This window comes from Lissotriton vulgaris, chromosome 9 (assembly GCF_964263255.1).
Source record: "Lissotriton vulgaris chromosome 9, aLisVul1.2, whole genome shotgun sequence".
Classification (NCBI taxonomy): domain Eukaryota; kingdom Metazoa; phylum Chordata; class Amphibia; order Caudata; family Salamandridae; genus Lissotriton; species Lissotriton vulgaris.
Window position 1 is genome coordinate 233,793,585 of NC_141697.1, and position 20,059 is coordinate 233,813,643.

Below are 20,059 nucleotides of genomic sequence, written 5' to 3' on the forward strand. Positions count from 1 at the left end.
TTTAAGAGAATGTTTAGTTGCATAGACTGAACTAAGTCGAGAAGCAGAAATTCTTTTTGTTGGAATTCTACCTTTGAAGGACTGGCTTGCACACTCTTCAAGCGGTTCTTGTATGCAAGTTAACTATTTTCTGACTACCTCCTCAGTCACACACTCTGATAACACTACTTCCGACCTCACTCTGTTTTGGTCACCCTCTGATACCACTCATCCTATGCCATACTTCCTATTGTAATAAAGCAACCACCTTACTCACATTATGCTAAAGATATTCACACAACACAGAGGGACACTAAGAAAGTCTGTAAAAACTGGTAAATAAATGCCAACTCATTAGAAAAAAGGACCAAACATTGGTTTGTTACTTAATAATGGACTGATCTACGGCTCAGGTCACAATTTACACCCTGAACAAATGCAAGTAGACTAGTATAAAAATCCCCGATTAACTCAAATATTAACAGTTATGCAGTCTCAAAATCCCACTATGGGTTCCTACTTTATCTGAACAATGAAAAAAAGTGGCTGGAAGGGGTGTAGCACAAGGTAGATGTGAATGTGGTCATAGTTGGGGTGTGCTGTTCGTTGCATGCCTTGCATTTGAAACTATTAAATCACTAAACGGTAGAGGTGTTCCAACGGATAGGAAAAGAGGAGAACTTGATGCAAATAGTATTTAATACTCAACTCTTAAAATCTGGTTACATTAGGAAGAGATGTATACTGTTAACTTAAGTTTCAGCTAAAGAAAGTGCCCATTGCAATGTATCACAGATTCTCTGGGAACATGTTGGAATCCTGCACATCTGACGGAACTAACCACCACTTTATGTATTAACGCGTGTATGTGTGAGTATATATATATCTCTACACACCACTTTGTGTATGTGTGCGTATATATATATACATATTCCAGCAGCAAAGCACAGTAATACACGCTCTCAGGATGCAATCAAAAGGATAATTTATTGCCCACTGTGGGCAATAAATTATCCTTTTGATTGCATCTTGAAAGCGCGTATTACTGTGCTTTGCTGCTGGAATCTTAATGCCGGTTTTGCTCTACCGGTCTGTTCGCGCCACCGAACTACGGGCGGAGCTCCCAGGAGAAGCATTTGCATCTTGAAACATATATATATGGATATACACACAGAAACACACTAACACACACACACACACATATATACATATTCATGTATATATTTCTTCACTGAAAAAATCAAAAGTTACACGGATGTTATAGTTCGGAAATATAAGTAAAAAACCTAAGAAATTCACACAAAAAAAACAAGGTTACAAGGATGTTATAGTTAGGCTGACATTTCACTCAAACAAAACCACAGAAATGCAGCAGTTATAGTTACCTGAGCTAACTATAACTCACGCCCCCGCAATGCACTGCTTATGACCTCACATAATACAACACTCATGACATGGTCAGTGATATCACTAAAGACATCACTGATGATATCAGAAATGACATCACTGATGACATTTGAAATGACATCACTGATGATATCATCCAGTGATTATGAGTGTTTTGTGTGTGAATGGGTATGTAAATAGGTGTATAAGTGTCCGAGTGAGCTTGTGAGTGTGTACATGAGTCTATGATAGTGACCGGTGAGTGTGTACAAATATATATATATTTTTTAATATTTTTTATATCTTCACCAATATTCGCGGTGTCGCAGCGATATTCGCAATGGTACATGGGGGGCGCTGGTGATCGCGTCGTTGTTGTGAATCTCACGCGTGATTAAAAAAATCCAATTTGGGCACATAACTTGTCTCAGTAACACCCCCATGTCTCAAACATGGGGTCAGTGTACCTCTACCCTGACCCCTCATATTAATTTCTGTGAAAGCTTTCATCCCCGGTAACCGTTCTTGATTGATAAAATGGAGGCCGCAACTCTCTGTTCAGGTTACTTCCAGCTAATCGGAGCATTTCAGTAGGTGCACGTATTTGCAACTGGCCTCAAAATCATCACAAAATATCCGCAAACACCGCAAAATATCCGCGACCAGAGATATCACTATAATTTTTGGCTTTATTTTCAACAACATCTACCTTTCTGCCAAATTTGGTGCATTTCTGTCCAGTGGCTCGAACTCTATGTTCCACAATGCGTTCTATTGGGAATTAACATTACAAATGCACCCTTATTTCTCGGTCCCCGCTGCACAGATCACGCCCAAGCTTTCTATGACATACAGACCATACTTTGATACTTTTGGGGGAAAATTTCATGAATATTGGTCAAACACCACCAAAGTTATAGGCAAGACATAAAATGCCTTTGCTATGGAAAATAGGTCCTAACTAGAACTACCTACTGGCGGCTGCCAGTAGGGTGGGGCGGTGGGGATGGTGTGTGTGTGTGCGTGTGTTAACAGTGTCAAGATCCCATTATTGGGATAGAATGCAAACTCACTATGCTAAAAAATAATCCTTAATTGAACATTATCTGAGGGTTAGATGCTTACTAGGTACTGTCCAGTCTTAGGGTGTGAACAAATATGCTAATTCTAAATCCTAATCTAAGATACCCAGAAACAAAACAAAGGTGAGGCTGCCTAGTAAAGACAAGAAAACTTCAAGGGGAAACTAATTTTGATCATGCAACACTCTCATTTGCTATGCTGGAAGCAACTATTAAAAATAAATAAATCATTGATTTATGTTCAGCATAATCTTTGCCTTACAGCTTGCTTTGGAAATAGATCTGAATCACACTCAAGGAGAATGGTTACGCATTGAACCCAAAAAGAAAAGACTTTCCATACAGAAATAGTTCCAGAAGGTAAATTACTACTTTATGGAATGACAAACTGAAGCTCTTTGGATTGCGAGAGCGGCATCTAACAACCTAGTAATTTTGCAATTAACTGTATTGTAACAAAATTGCAGAAAATCACCTCGCCAGCTTAATATGACGTCAGCCTTCAAACAGAAACTCTCGTAATGACAGGTCTGGCTTTCTATTTAACTTGGCTAAAAAATGTTAGCTCCAGTGTGCACTACACATAATGAAACCCAATTCAAACAAAATAAAAAGCCAATTTACAGTCACAGTATGGTATTACTTTAAATGACCCCAGATTACATGGGGTCTTTTAATACTAACTTTTGTTTATCTCCATAATTTTGAGAGTATTTATATAGCACAAATCTATTACAGCGGCCACGGCAGCGACTCACTATATGTACTACTTCTAAAATTTCCTAATCCCCCTCCCAACACAATGACTCCTTAGACCACCACTCATTTACTTCTACCTTCAACCAGAAATGTATTCCAGATACAAATTGTACACCTCTATTTATCTTGTTAATTCGCTTACAATAGTACATGAGCACTATATGCCTTTGGGTACTCTAGGCAAGATATGACCCAGCTTAAAAAAAAACCCTCACCAACTCCATAACAAGGAATTCAAACTTACTTTCCATTCCTACATCCCTGCTGGATATTTACTATAGTTCTCAATGTACAGTAGATTATTTCACAATTTACATTTTCTTTCTTTTATAGCACAAAGATGTCCATAGGCATTAGATTGCTTCACAACAAAACCAGCATATGTTACATATTTTTATTTTTTTTAGGGACAATGAAATTAAGCGATCTGCCCAGAATCACAAGATGGTGAGCCAAGGCTGAGATCCAAACCTGTCTCTTCATCTTCCAAGGTCAGCAGCTCTAGCCACTAGGCTATATGTCCTCTCCAGAACTCTCCCTAGTAAACAATTTTGTATACACTATGGTTTTTAAATTTGTTTCAGAACAGAAATGTCATTCGCATTGTCTAATATCAATTTTGTCCCTATTCTCTTGAAAACCGAATGATAAAAACATAACTCAAAGCAGATGAGTCGATGAGAATTACCAGCATTGGGATCATTAGGCTTAACATATGTTATTGAACGTTGGCTAGAACCAACTGGGGAAAGGAAACAGGCATGGTAGGGTGAAAAAGTCTTTCTTCTGTAAATATTGAATACTCCCAAGGTAGTATATAGGAAGTAATGTACAAACTGTATGAAGGTGCAAGAGAGGAACGAAAGTTGAGCTGACATATAGAGTTATGATTTTCCTTTTAGTCCTACTAGGTCTGGAGAGCTCTTGATGACACCAGGCAGGAGAATGTTCCATTGTTTTGCACTGGGTGCCCATGTCAACTAGGAATTCTTCTGTAGTTGTGTCAGGTCATTCATTGGGGTGCATTAGGGGTTTTCCATACGGACATGGAGTGGAAGGTGGACAAGTGATCTTTGAGTCTGTATAAAGTTTAAGCTTATTCTTGGTTTCTACTCTCGATATCCAGGTTACCGCTGTCGATGTTGCACTTCAATTCCCTTAGTGTTGGTCCAGTTTCTTTACTCAGAAGAACGCAAGAAAGTGATCCATTATTGGTATTCTTTCAGACTTTTTTTATTTGCATTTACAGTATTTCAGCAGAGATACACATGACAATAATTTGCGTGCCACACTGCTGTGTTCTACATCACATCTAGTGTTCAAAGTCTCTCTGTGAGCTCACTATGAATAATTAATCCCTTTGGGTCCAATGCCATTTATGTGTTACTTTGAAATAGCTGAATTTCAGCTTTGTCCTTAGGGCTTTGTGACACTGAATTCTGAATCTCCATTTTTCATCCTAGCCTTCCATGCTCAACTTTTCAAGCTTTTGCTCTTTTAGTTCTTAAAATGTCTGCTAAAATACAGGTATACTGTCAGTTCAAACTATAATCAACATATGGCATTGTAGAGTTCACTCATTTATCTAAAGTGGCGTAAATACATTATAAATCTGTGCCCTTTTTGGAGAAATCGGTGGAAATTGAACACACCCCTCCTTCAGAATCTAACCAACCATCATCAAGAATGTAAAATCCTTCAGCTCCCACTTCAATGACAGGCTCCATCTTAACACCGAGCAGGACTTAAAATCAGGGGTTCAAGACAAGACTGACATGTCTTACAAAAATCAGACCAGCCTCCCTAAAAGATGCTTTATACAGTATGGTAAAGCTGAGCTCAAGAACCCTCCAATATCCCCACCTAATTCTTCTACAAACAACATTGAACCAACTCCAGAATAAGCATCAATAATGCTTCAAGACTGCTTGCTTAGTTGACATTCATTCCCCCCCCCCAAAACCCATCCAAATAGTTGGACAACAAGCTGACCATCTCAGGAAAAAAAAGAGAACCCATGCACCGAGCTCTGTGGACGCAATCTGCCTCGAAGCGACCAGTTTTAGAACGCCAATCCCCTCCCTGCAATCTTTCTCCGACGGTTTAGACTACAGCCTGGAAGTCCCTTACCCAGAACTCTGACAGGTGCTCAGTTTATCATCTTCAAAAAGAAATGAAGATCCTGCTGGTCAACAGGCCCTTCTCAGAAGCCTCAGGAATCTGTTCTACTGTAAATATCAGTAGCGTAGGTGGATTGGTATCTAGAACTATACTATCTTGCCTATTGTGTGACAACATGAGAAAGTTCCCCAGCATACTGTTGATTTTGTAAATCATATGCATATTGTATGATAACCACATGAGAAATACATTCTTGAGAAACTACCCAAGGTAAGGATTATGCACACTACAGGTAAATTGCTATGCTAGTACATGTAGACGTTAATCTGTTAATCTGGTGCCTACGTGCATGTACATATCACTATTTCTATATTTTGCTTGTTTGTATGAAAACTTTGCCACGAACAGCACTTGAATACCTATTTCTGGGTTTAGTCTATCATACAAAAACTGCTTGACAAAAAAAACTGAGGGTTCATCAGCTTTCTTATTTTCACTTCGAATCCCTTTTAGGACTTTTGTTCACAAGTATTTGCCAAAGATGGCATCGGGGCTTTCATAAAGGGAAATAGTCGCAAATGACATCACTGAGCCATGCTTCTAATGTCTCAGGTGACATGGTCCAATGTACCTTTCCTGAGGGGTTGGAATGTTTTCTGGCCTTTTGGTGGCAAGCTACTACCCCGGGGTTGTGCGGTAAACTTTGTCATCATCTCAGACAGGTGAGGATTAGCACCATGTTTATGACAGATAGCTGGTTAGCTTGAGGCAATTATGTGGAAATCTTCTGAAATCATAGAAAAGGGGTCCATTTTAAATCCTAGCCAAGTCCTACTCCCATAGAGTTTGTATATACAAATAGCCACAATGATGTTAAACATTCTGTGTAAATGTTAGGTTTAGTGCCACAAAATGGAGTAAGCGAAAAGTATACATTAGTCTGCAATATATAAAAGGTCTGTCACTATTTACATTTTTGGAAAATTCTGTCATCAATTGATCTAGTGTCTTAATTTATTCCTAAGCATTATCTAGTAACCATCGGAGTCACCAGCTTTTTGGAGCACTAAAGATATACTTAATTTTTCAACAAATTTGATTCTAAACACAAACGAACAACCCTTATTCACAGAATCCGCATATGTTGATATTTAATCTTTTAGCTGGAAACCTACCACTTACCACTACTGCAGAAAACCCAAGTATGGCGGATTTTTTAGTCTTAAGTTCATGGCTAGCAGAGAGAACCTGGGCATTCCCAGGTTAAAAGCAGGGAAAGACTTGTCATTGCCACAATCATTATGCTTGGTAGATTGCCAATCTACCAAGCATAATAATTGTGGCAATCTACCAAGCATAATATTTGTGGAACTCTCAAAACATGCCCACATTTTTAGGAGGTGTTGAAGAAAGAAAATCTTCACGTTTTTTACTTTTAGAGAAAAATCTGAAAAAAATGAACAACTGCATTTTTCCACAACACTTGCTCCCGGAGACTATCCATATTGGAAAATATTTTCGGCTTGCAAAATGTACGCATTTCAACAAGATTCACTGGTTCATAAGTAAGCATGGAAGAATACGAGTACATCAGAAAGATCAACAACTTCTGTAGGTTTCTGGCAGCACTAAAGAGGATTGTTGCGAGCCTCCTAAATGCAAAAACCTACATACAACTTTGTTTGTGAACTGAGTTAAGCATCCCAATGCATAATGATTTTCTTGTTCATTATACCAGCTTTTTTCTGCAACCCCCCAAAAAGTCACTACTAACTTCGTCTTGACATGAATACTGCACCTGACTGGCTTATTGTTATCAAAGCTTGAATATTCAAGGATCAGGGGTATCTAAAATGTAATTAGGGTCCCCTAATGCATTCAAAACTTCAATGTACATTTAGATCACCTAGTTTAACATCTCTCTTCCTTAAGTCAACTGTAGATTTCAGACACCTCAGACATTCACCCTTACATAGGATGAACTCTGAAGAAATATGGCACACTGCAATGGCGGGCTCGGCACTTGGTGCAAATTATGACTTTACAGTGGGAGTAAATGAGATAGTAGGAATACTTCACATCAATTTCAATTTAAGGCGCACACAAAAGTCGCCCAAAACGAATTCACATCAGAAGAAAGGAAATATATATTTAGTCAATGACTGGTTCGGCTTAAGCCGCATTAAAACGATGAGCACATAGAGTTCTCAGATACTGACTTATCTGTGTCACAAATGAGGTACAGAAGGTAAATTAATGAAGCACTAGGAGAGTACAATTTAGGTGCGATGTCAGGGCAGGAGATTGAATGAGGTGCTTGGAATAGTTGGAGGATTTAGTTGTTCCCCAGTGGCACAACACCCTTTTAAAAGCAGTGCAAAGTCAATTCTAGGAACAAGCCAGCCACATCTACTAATTAGAAATTAACGGCGTTCAAATAACCCATTGAACAAATGCTCTTAGTTTTGCAGTTTATTTGCACATGCAGTTACATGGAAACCCGGCAAAGGATAGCTGGAGCAGGTTAAGAAAAGGGCAGGGTTGTTATGTACACATACTGCCTACAACAGGGTTTTACGTGAAATGCAATATGTAAAGTTGTGATACAAATTTTAACCAAGAATTAGACAGAAAAATGCAATCCGCCATATTTGTTAGAAAGTAATCCATGCAGCAACTTGTGGCAAACATGTCACAGTGTATCAAAAACCAAAACTTACCTTTACCTCTTCTACCGGGAGTGGCACCTCGAAGCTGTTTCCACTGCCAGAAGAAACAAACACACCCCGCAGTAGCTTGTGTTTCAGACTGCTTATTTTTGTCTTTTGATCTGCACCCCCTTCTCGTGAAGTCCTATCATTTGACGGAACAAACTCTACAGATGGTGCCACATTCTCCTCAAAACTTTTTGACTCAGAGTGGCCGCTCTTCGTGTTGAAGGGATGCTTCTGTACATTTGGACTCTGCTCTGCAGTCCGCATTTCTGGGCCCAGAATGCCAGCCGAATCAAAGGAGTAGGATTTAAGTACTGTCCCATTGGGCCGCGGTGGGTCTTCTATATCTGCTTTATAATCAGGCCACATAGTCTGTCGTCTCGTGGATTTATCTCCACCGTTGCAGTTGAGGTAGTTTCCATATTGATCTCGTCGATCTGGTTCTATAACTTGAAAGTGCATATCAGAAGGTTTTTCCTCCACCAGAATCCCTAGGGACTGGGTCCTCCTTCGGGTGAAAGGGCTGCTTCCTCTGAGAGTGTTGGAGCTGGTAACAGACAGCTTCTGGATGTCCTGAAGGATTCCAGATATGTAGCCTTCTAGCCCAATGGTGCTGCCCCGGACCATGGTCTATCAAACAGAATCAAGGAAATAAAGTTAGTATCATCTAAGGGCCATTCCAGAATTCCTGCTCACCATTCAGTGGTTGACCTCTGGGCACTTTAGAAACAATTATTAATAGATAATAAAACATGCATAACTGTGTGAATCCGCTCACCCTCATTTATATAAAAAAAACAACTGAGATCTCCCATTAAGTTCCTGTCATTAATCCAAATCAAAAGACACACAAATGAAGGGCGGAATGCGAAACAAATCAAACATACACCCCCAGTCAAGAGATCTGGTTTAAATCCATTGTTCTTTTGCTCACCATGCCACCCCAGTTTAGACCCAGCCATATGCAATACAGTGGCACAGTGAGCTCAGGAAAAAAGTCTAGGCATACACAGTGCACTTCGAGCAAGAAAGCAAAAGACTCCTTAGTGGGAAGGGTATGCCCAGGTGTGGGGCCGGTGCTCGCTACTCCACCAGATTCAAGCTAGCCTGGTTGATGAGGGGTGATACCCTGAAACCAGTCCCAGGATGCTCGTTTCGGATCCAGGTAGGACCTGGCCTAGCAACTCGGTTGGACTGTTCCCACAGGGAGCAGAGTCGAGACTGGTTTGCATATGGTTGGGTCTAAACTGGAATGGGGTGGAAAAAATGATGGATTTAACCAAGATCTGTGACTGTGTGGGAGAACCTTTGATTTGTTAAGCATTCCGTCCATCATCTGTTCTTTTTGCATTAATCATAATCAAGGCTCCCAATTTCTAATTTTTATTGAATTTACAGATAAATATAGACAGAAAACAATGTGTTTTTCTGTCTGTATGTTTTTTTTTAAAAGTGAAAACATACAGAAAATTGGGCATCTTGGGAGGGGGGTAAAAAAACAACGTATATGGTTTCCTTAACTACAGGCATATATTAACTTTTATTTGTAGTACAATACTAATATTTGTTTGTATTGTTTTGTTATACTTGACTTGCTAAAATACGGCAGGCATCAAAGTGCATGTTTATATGTTAAATAAATGTGGACTTTACTTGTTCTCAAAATACAAAATAAATATGGATAAATACCAATAAGATGGCAAAAAAAGTAAATATGGATAAATACAGACGTGAATGCTAAAAAATAAATAGCATGAACCCGAGAGCCCTAATCACAAAGTTATTTCTAAAGATTGGGTGAGATTTGGGGGCTGAACCTGTACTCTATGTAATATCATCTTGCCATTTGTATCCACACAGTACCTAATTTGTGCTGGTGGTTGTAGGTGATGGGCGCGGGCACCAGCACCCACTTAGAAAGGGAGAAAATGGAGAAGGGGCGGAGGAGGAAGACAGAAGTCATTGACAAAAGGAGAACATACGGATTACAAAAAAAACTTAAAGAGACAGGGAGTGTCGGTGGTGGAACAAGGACACATAACTAGGCAGACATTGCAGTCTCCAATGCCAGGATTTTGCAGAGCCAATGGGTGCTGCTAAGATAAATATAGGGAGGTTGTCATTTTTTCTTTATTATTTTACAAATTAACACTATTTCATCACCCTTTACCACACCAACGGCAATCTACAGTAGATTCTTAGGGGAAATTGCATCAGGCGTGTCCTGTATGCTGGTGCCTGACGCCTTCGGACCCTTTCACCTTGTTCTAGGCAAGAAGGGGCACCAATTTGATTTCAGTTCCCCTGGCCAAATCACGCAAATCTCACATTGTTTACAATATGGTTTCCCAGACATACTTGTACAAGTCGCCACAGCATGCAGGGTGCTTTGCTCTGAACCTCCAAGGGCTCCTGTGGACTCAACCCAGCAAGCTTTGCATGAATTTTTTATTTTTTTTGAATCGCAGCATGGTTCCTGCGGTCCATGGTTTTCTATTTAACATCACAACATGTTTTTTAAACCATAGATTTCATTCACACTGTGCACACCACTCTGGTTTTGTGTCTCCAGCTAATTGTGCCCCGTGACACTATGTTTGATAATACAGCAAATGCTTAGATTCGGCCCTAAAGCTCATTCAAAATTAGAAATATGCACCCATTTCCCACAAAACATCGGTATGGGGATGGCCATACATTAGGATAATAATAATAATAAAAACAGTATATATATATATATATATCTCCTAACTGCCTCTCCGTGGGTGTGACAGTCTTCATTACGAGACGTTGTATTCTCCATTTATATTTATTTTAACGTTTCAGTGCAGGGGTCACCCGTGACTGGCTATACGGTCACCCCAGTGGGCGTTACAATAACAATGTGCAAATAATTGGTAAATGGGAATTTAGGCAAGTCTACAAATACAAACCACGCAGCATTTGATAACTTTGAATAGGTGAGCTTTAGGATGTCGTGGGGCACAATATAGGTACAGAATACCAATTTGACATAGAGTGTTCAGTTTCTGTAATAAAATATATGAAAAAGGGACAATAGCAATTTAATTTTGGAAGTGATACAAGTCGGGACAATGACAGTGATATCCCTGGGGGATGTCAGGGATTTATCCAGTTTTATTTTGCAACCATAACTGCAGTTAAGTGTATTTTTTAGAGGATGTATATCATATGGCACTGCAGAACCACGGAGGTGCTATAGTAACATCAAAATCAAAAAGTCAGAGGCCAAATGGTCTGTAAATGCCACCAGAAACTGAAGAAGGCAGCACAGGAATATATTACATATTACCCGTTATGTATTTTTTTTATGAAAGGTTTATTTTGTTGCAATTATCATGAAATGTTTTTTTCCTAAACAGAGAAATCTTTATTGAAAACAGTAAGGGAAATACTGGACCATACTGTCTGTAGTAAAAAGAAAAAAGTAGTTATGCAATTAATAGAAGAGTTTAGTAAAAAAAAGGCTGTGCTTTGTTGAAAAGTCTGTAGAATTCAGGGGACTTTTGAAGGTGCTCCTTCAATGTTAATTTAAGAATGGATCTAAAATGCAATTAAAATGTTCAGGTTTTGCTCAACTTTCACGAGAAGTTTTCTAATTAAACAAAGGAAAACTGTAAACCTTTATAGATAGGCTGTAGGTTGTAATTATCTAAATGCACTGCCATCCATGGAGACTCACTGTTATACAAGGGAAAGAAATGTAACTGAATCTAGAACGCCCACCCAGTGAACTCTGTATTTCACAGTTACTTGTGAAATACCATCCCCGGCCTGTGAAATACTGCATTTTGAAATACTGCATTTTTGTGCAATGAAAGCACCCCTTTCTTTATTTTAGATATATTCTATAACAATTTTTACTCTCCTCTGTTTTTTCAAAAATGATGCTTTCCATTTATTTAATGCTGAGATAGAAATGGAGGTAAATGACTTTGGGAGAGTTATTCGTCACTTGGGTTGGCAATGTCTTTCATTACTGTTTGATTTCCTGAATTGCTTTTCCATGAACAATTAGGTGTCAGTTCAGTTCAAAAGCTTTTATTCGATTTGTACATACAAATCATACAAGCAAAATACATAATTGAAATATTAAAAATCATCATATAAGCATTCCTAGAAAGACTAAGGCTAAAGTGCAGCCAATAGAAAGTAATCATGCCTCTATAGGTCGACATATTGTTATAAAATATGAAACATTCTTACATGGACTAGCTAGGGACCAGTAGGAGTTACTCACTAGGCTTTTCCTGGGAACTGTACATTAAAATTGTTAAGTAATCGTTCAATACTGTGGACCCCTACATATTTGATAATACCTTAATTACAGGAATTGATATATAGAATTTAAAAAAGAAAGCATATATATACAGACAGGTGTGTTAACAATGATATCATCATAAACAGATCCTGGCAGCTGTATAGCATAAGTACAGACAGGTAAGTGATCACATTATAACACGATGCTTTTCCTGGCAGCTGTACATTTTAAAATAAAAGTAGCCAAGAAGAAACAAGTCTCCTCGTTCACTAATGAAGATAAAAATATCAATGCTGTTTGTGTGGTACAAATGTTATATTTAATAAAGATTGGTTTAAGGTATTTTAACCTAAAAAACTGGTAAAATTTGCAAAAAAGTAGAAAATGGCAACTACTCTGCTTAGAAGTGCTATCGCACGGACAGGGTATGTTTGAACTAGTTTTAGTGTTTGGAAAGGCAACCAAGTGGTGTACAATGCCCAATCTGACACGTGTTAAAACATACTGGTGAGAAGGGCGAGTCACAAAAACAAGATAGGATTGTAGACCAGGAGCTAGATTTAAATCTTTATAGAATTTCGTAGTAACCAAATTGCCAACGGCTTTGTCTCGCTCAGCCTTACGAAAATTGAGGAACGTTATCTTAATTTCTTTTTTTGAAATAGAGACAACCTTTTCAGGCTCACGGAACACATCAATGTTAAAAAGAAGTAGATACCAGCGATGAATGTATCTTAGCCATAATATACGTGAGGAGTGATCCAAACCTAAACAATCAAGGATAATATCCTGAGTGAATCGAGTCTCTGACTTAGCCCAAATAGAACGCCACAATAAGAGTGGCCGAACTGCTGCTAAGTCAGAAATGTACTCGATCCCAACTTCTTCGTGGATCAACTGGATGGAGGCAGAAGGGGGAACACATAACAACCTCCTTAAGAACTTGTTTTCCTCCTTCTGCAGGGAAATACCCTCACAGTGGCCCCACACCCCTGCCCCATACAGAGCAGAGGAAACACAACATACATTGTATATGTTCACCATATCTAAGATACTTCGTGAGCCGAGTTTAGAGGCAAAACGAAATATGCTACTGGAGGACCGTAGCATTTTTATTTTTACGGTATCAAATTCCGCATTCCAAGATCCACTGTTATTATATGTTATTCCCAGATAACAGAAGGACTTAACAGAGGTCAGCTTATCCTTATCTAGGAAAAAAGTATGCTTTACCTGCTTGGCTGCCTGACCACATGACATTACATATGTCTTAGTTTTATTCACACGAAGCCTCCTAGCTTGAATGAACTGCATAAAATTATCAATTAGGCGTTGTAGGCCCAACTGTGTTCGAGATAAAAGAACAGCGTCGTCCGCATAAAGTAACAGCGGAACAGGTTTACCACCAATCAGGGGGGCATCGGCTGGGATGTCGGTCAGGCATCGGTCAACACCATTAATAAAAAGGGAAAATAAGAGCGGGGCTAAAACACAACCCTGACGTATGCCCCGAGACACTCTAAAAAACGGGGTACATTCACCAAGGGTGCCATAGCGGACTTTACATGAAAGTTTCTCGTACAGTCTAGCTAAAAAATACACTATTTCCCTTGGTGCCCCTGCATCAAGCAGAACCACCCAGAGAATATTGTGGTTAACCAAATCGAAAGCGCTGCTCAAATCAGCAAAACATAAAAAGAGGTTGCCACTTTTAGCCACAGTATATTTACTAATTAAAAGGTCCAGATTTACGCATTGGTCCAGTGTACCCAGGCCTTTGCGAAAGCCATATTGGACTCTAGTTAAGATGTTAAAATCAGTTGCCCAGTCTTCTAGCCTCTTCAGCAAAATCCTACTCATCACCTTTACAGAGGCGTCCAATAATGAAATTGGACGATAATTAGAGGCCTCTGACTTGTCACCTTTCTTATGAAGAGGAATGATAATCGATTGACCCCAAGTAGAAGGAAATTCACTTTCAGCCGCACAATTAAAAACCCTCGTCAAAATGGGGGCCCATAACACTGTTTCGTCTTTGTATAGGTCCAGCGGAACCCCATCTGGGCCAGGGGCCTTGCCTCCTTTACTTAATGAGATTGCTTCCTGGCATTCTTCTAGTGTTATAGCCAACGGAAGGGGCAACCATTGGTTTATATCTAGTGGTGATGTCTCAGAAGTTGACCTTTCTGGATTAAATATTTTGGAAAAATGATTAACCCAGTCGCTACATGCCACATATGAGGTCAGTTCTGGAACATTTTCTTTATTGAGAAACGGGCTATTAATTGTTTCCCAATAAAGTTTACTATTTTTGGTCTCAGCAGCCTCCCTCAGCTTATCCCACGCCTCAGACTGTAATACCCCTTTTCTTTTGTTAATGGCTGTTTTATAACTGGCCCTGAGATGTTGTATATCCGTCTTAACACGTGGTTTAGTGCCTAACGCGTTCTTTAGGTCGCGGAGAGCGACTATACATGTCTTATCAAACCACCCCTGCTTTGGACCACCCTTGGCTGACGGGGTCTTAGTAAAGATACCGTCGATAATGCTATTCATAGATACAAAATGATCTATTAAGCAGCCAAAATCACTGTCATCATCCAAGCAATAACTAATTTGATTCTTGCATTGAGTGACGACCTCCTTCTGCTTGACTTTAGAATTTAAACCAGTCCATTTGACCCTTAAGCCCTTTGGTCTAGTGGGCACTATATCGGTTGTGCATTTACCACCTGGGACCAATGAAGTACCATGCCCCAAGAGGGTAACACGTAGGCTATTATGGTCACTGAGACTTTCTTCATTCACATACAAATCCATGTAGTCTCCACTGCTAGACAACAAAATATGATCTATAAATGAACCTGCATCTCTGCCTGTAAATGTGGGGCATATATCTGCCCGGTTGTTAACATTGCAGTTTAACAGGGTCATATCTAGCGTGACTAGCATATTATTTAGAGTGGAGCCATAACTGCAGTGTTGGAAGTGGGGTGAATCCTCCCTCCCCCCCCGGACTCCCCAATGGCTATTCAATGCTGCATCGTAGCCACAGATGTTCCCATTAGACAGATGGCAGGGCTGCAAGTTAAAATCACCTGCCCAAACCACCTCAGCCTTTCTTTTCGACATATCAAGGGCCTTAATGATTTCCCTTTCTAGGGGCAGTAAAATATCCCCCCTAGTAGCATCAAAAATATTGTTATAGAAATTAACAATGACTAAGTCAATATTCTTCCTACACTCCACCCTGATAACTTGACTGTGTGTCCCCACGGTCGTACTATATTTGACCGTACAGTCACGCAGCTTGGTTGACACTAGCAATAAAAGGCCCCCCTTAGCCCTACCCGAGCTGGATTTGGTTGCACTAAGACAAAAAGATGCATACCCTTCGATATTAATGGGGTCTGGACACCAAGTTTCCTGGAGTAAAATTAAGGCAAATCCCTCACCCAAAAAGCTAGTCCAAAAGGGTGTACCTAGTTTGCTGGTAAGACCAGCGATGTTCCAGGAAATAAGAGAAATTCCTGCCGGTTTACCAAGATTACCAACAACAGATAACTCAGGCTGATTTGCTGGTGGTAATATGGCACAACCCTCTTCCCGAAAGATGGTAACTGGACTTAGGCTGGGGCTAGCAGTAGTTAAACAATTATCAGCGCTACCCCGATTACCTATGTACCGGGGAGGTATTAGTGATGACAATATAGTGGTTTCATGAGGTACGGCTAAGGGCGTGGCAGAGGAAGAAGAACACTCCATATCAAGAAAGGGCTTAGGAATGTTTAGATCCAGTGCTTCTGGAGGGCTGAGTCAGTCTACCTCATCTAGCACGGCATATCTATTTGGGTGGGCGAAATGTGAAGACATGAGGTCTTGAGAGTGGGGCGGGTCCTGCCACGTTTGTTGCCACAAATGTTTGCCTAATTGTGGTGGCTGAAAGGATTGCTGCCATTGATAAGCAGACTGAGGTACAGGTGGCGGAAAATGAAAAGGGTGTTGCCAGTGGGCTTTAACTTGGTGCATAGGAAAAGGTGAAGCATTTGAAAGCTGCTGCTGTAGATTAACATACTGTGGGAAAAAAGGAGGCGGAAAAGGTGGTTGCAGCCAAGGTTTGGCGGCTTGCTGTGGAAAATAACCCGGTCCACTGTTGCTTTGAAAAGTGGAACAGGGAAGGTTAGGTCGTGCGGGCTTTGATAAAAAATAAGATAAAGGAAGTGGGTTAATTTGGGTCGCAGGACCACTATTGGGTGCATTACATACGTAGCTTGCTGCCCCTACATCCCTAAAATTAACAGTTATTACGTCCCCTATTATAGTTTTCTTGCTTCTGCCCACCCAATCCCCTCTACGCACGGTAAGAATTTCACCGTTCATGTTGTTAGGTAGGGGTTTGTGTAAATGGAGCCATTGAGCACATTTATTTCTAAGCTCGGTAAACGTTTCTTTAACTCCCTCCTTCAATGGTGGAACTGCTGTCAACACAACAACAAAAGGGGAAACCTCTGGTGGCAAATTAATGGACCTAAAACGTGCCTGCTTTGTCTTAGGCCCTTCTGGTTTGTTTATAGGAAGAGGTGCAGGGATTGGATTGGATTTCCCTGCTACTTCTTTGGCTTCTTTGGCTTGAATGGTGGAAGTGGCAATATTAGCAACAACAGGGTGTTGATTCGCCTGAACAGGAGCATTCTCCGTTGAAATCAGTACAGTTACTGGTTGAACGGGGTTGTTCCCTGTTTGCGACGCAAGGGATATAACTGGGTTCCCAGGGACTGCAATACCTTGAACCTTATTTAATACGTCTTTAGGGGACTGGATACTCGATAGGCATTCAGGGGCTGTTTCTGTGGTCCCTTGTATCTGAACAGGCCCTTGTCCCTGCTTTTTTTGTGGCCATTTAGAGTGTATTAAGGAAGTAAGCCTATCCACTTTAGAAATCAAAGGCTTGATTTGTGCTGCTAAAGTGGCTTCAAGATCTAGTTTTAAATCTATAACCATATTTTGCACCCAGCACGGAATACCTGATGACATTTGTGGAGTGGGGGAAATCAAATTGTGATTCCTAACTGGTGCTTTTACTTTATTTTTGCCCTTCGATGTAACCTTGGGGAGGATAGGAGCCCTTCTCCGGGGAACAATAGGATCAGAGGCTGTTTCCGCATCGTTAGACCCACTCAGACTCGGCTCCCCTTTGTCAGATGACTGACAGGTTACTAGATCTGGTGTGACCTCCAGGTCTTCAAAAGACGGATCCGAGTCTGATGGGGCAACCGATAAATCAACAGTATTCGGTACAGTCGGAACACTGTTAGTAGGCATGGTTATAGGTAAGGAGCAATTATTCAAAGTCTGTACAGCAGGGGATTTAACCTTTGCCAAAGGGCCCAAAGATGAGCGTCTAGCGTTTGCGAGGTCCATAGAGACTCTTTTTTCCAACAAAACAATGCTTTGGTCAATAGTCTCATGAACGCGTGAAATAAACAGATCGATGGGACCAGTCACCTTAGTTACCGCTGTAGCTTTTTTCGCGCAACTTCGAGTTCTGTTGCGTATGGTCGACATCTTGGACGTTAAAGATATCAAAGGCGAAGACACAAGAGTTCTGGGCCAGGGCCGTCCTCTGCCGTCCTTGAACGGCCTTAAACGGCCCGCTCTTTGCCCGGTCTTCGCCCCGGTAATCGCCCCGCGCGCGTCCCGCGTCGCGGTTGCACTGAGGCCAGCAAAGAAGGAGGAGGCTAGGGGCGTGGCCGCCGGGGGAAGAGGCAGCAGCTGTGTGCAGCTGAGGCTGCTGGACCTCGCAGTCCCCCGGTAGGCTCCACGCACAGTCTGCTGATGATTTAAGCCTCAACCTGGGAGCGCTTTGCTCTCCACGGACTGTGGAGCCGCTCACACCAGGGAGGACAGGGCAAGAAGGCGGTGAGCGGCACCCGCGAAGCGGGTGTCGCGAACAGTTGCACAGAGATGCCGGGAACAGGGAAACACACAGCACAAGTCTGGCTCCTCACAAGTAGCAGGTAGCAGTAAGCCCAGAAAGCGCCAGTAAACCAGAAGCCCAGGCGATGTTTAAAGCGGAGGCTGGGGGCGTGGCCGCCGGGGGAAGAGGCAGCAGCTGTGTGCAGCTGAGGCTGCTGGACCTCGCAGTCCCCCGGTAGGCTCCACGCACAGTCTGCTGATGATTTAAGCCTCAACCTGGGAGCGCTTTGCTCTCCACGGACTGTGGAGCCGCTCACACCAGGGAGGACAGGGCAAGAAGGCGGTGAGCGGCACCCGCGAAGCGGGTGTCGCGAACAGTTGCACGGAGATGCCGGGAACAGGGAAACACACAGCACAAGTCTGGCTCCTCACAAGTAGCAGGTAGCAGTAAGCCCAGAAAGCAATTAGGTGTCAATACATCGTACTAAAACTGAATGAAATCAGCCATAATAAGTGGTGTCTACCAGGGCAGGCTTAAGTGCTTGGGGCACCCGGTGCGACAATCTTTTTTTTTTTTGCATGCACAACATGACCTACTTTTTTTGCAGATTCCCTCGCTACCACCCTCCAACAGTGCCCCTGATCTCTCCATAGCCCTGCTCTCAGATGCATTTATGTTGCTTTTTTAGCACTACTCATACCAGTGTAGGGTGTCAAAGTACTTTACATCACACAAACACACGCATAATAGAGAGACAATGAATTATACATGTGTAAATCAGTCTATATGAAATGTTACATAAAATAATGAGGATTAAAAGGTGTAGGAATCTCGTCATCTATACCAGTAGGACAAATTGTATAAGACCATTTGATCTGGAAAAGTACAAACTCTAGATTTAAAATGTACCACAGTGGTTGGGGTTGGCTTTCCCAATAACAGTGTATTTCTACCCAAACTAATCCTTTAAACAACATTAAGATAATTAAGGACTTGGGGGAAAAACATAAGTTCTAACGTATACTATGCAGTTTATATGCAGCTCTTTGATTATAGATCTTAGGTCATTGTGCTATATTAGGATTGTACCTTATGAACTGCAAGTAACAAAAGGATCTTTGACAAAAGCAATAACCCACTGAGCTTTCCACATTTAATACAGTTCTATGATCTGTATGGTACATGTTCTTTGCAGAAGGCATATTAACCTTCTGCAGTACTTTATGATGAGTCAAAACAACCACTAGACAAAACTCCATCTCTTTTCAGCAGGAACAGTAATCACCGACATTAACGTGACATTTTTTATCGCTGCCGGTAAACTGTTGGACACACAGGTGCTTTTAAACCTATAAGTTATTTCCAAACACAGCGTCCCCCCGAAGGTCAGTGCCAGGTGCGTCTGCACCGGTCGCACCACTCTAGAGCAGGCCCTGCTGTCTGCCATCTTGAATGGAAAGGAATTTATGTGTTGAGCTATGCACGTGCCGGCACGTACTCATGCAACAGCAACTCCTTGATGCAGAGTGTGAAATACCACTGACAAGTGCCATCTCACTAACAGCAGTAATCAAAAATAAAATGGAAAAAGACTGCTCTACTTTCCCCTGTAGATGCTGTGAAGCACAGGCCAGGCGACTAGACGCCTAGCACAGCATCTCTACCTTTGGGAAATTATTGCAATATTACATTCGAGGGAAACAAACTTGTACAGGTCTCTTTAATCAAACATCCCACTTATTAACCTGCACCTTTAACCATATGTATCAGTACAGCCAATCTGGGTCTGCAGCTCTCCATCTTAGGCTGAGCCCTCACT

At 41.2% G+C, this 20,059-nt stretch overlaps 1 protein-coding gene across 7 annotated transcripts in view; it reads right to left on the reverse strand.

Annotated features, from left to right (window-relative positions):
- Positions 1-20,059, reverse strand: part of PAK6 (p21 (RAC1) activated kinase 6) — a 399,127-nt gene that overhangs the window by 129,116 nt on the left and 249,952 nt on the right. For 4 of the 7 annotated variants that reach the window (XM_086937373.1, XM_086937372.1, XM_086937374.1 and 1 more), the window contains one exon: positions 8,048-8,671. In XM_086937373.1, coding sequence (XP_086793499.1) covers positions 8,048-8,671 — 624 coding nt within the window. The remainder of the gene's footprint in view (positions 1-8,047; positions 8,672-20,059) is intronic. The other 3 variants (XM_086937376.1, XM_086937378.1, XM_086937375.1) reach the window with 1 other exon arrangement.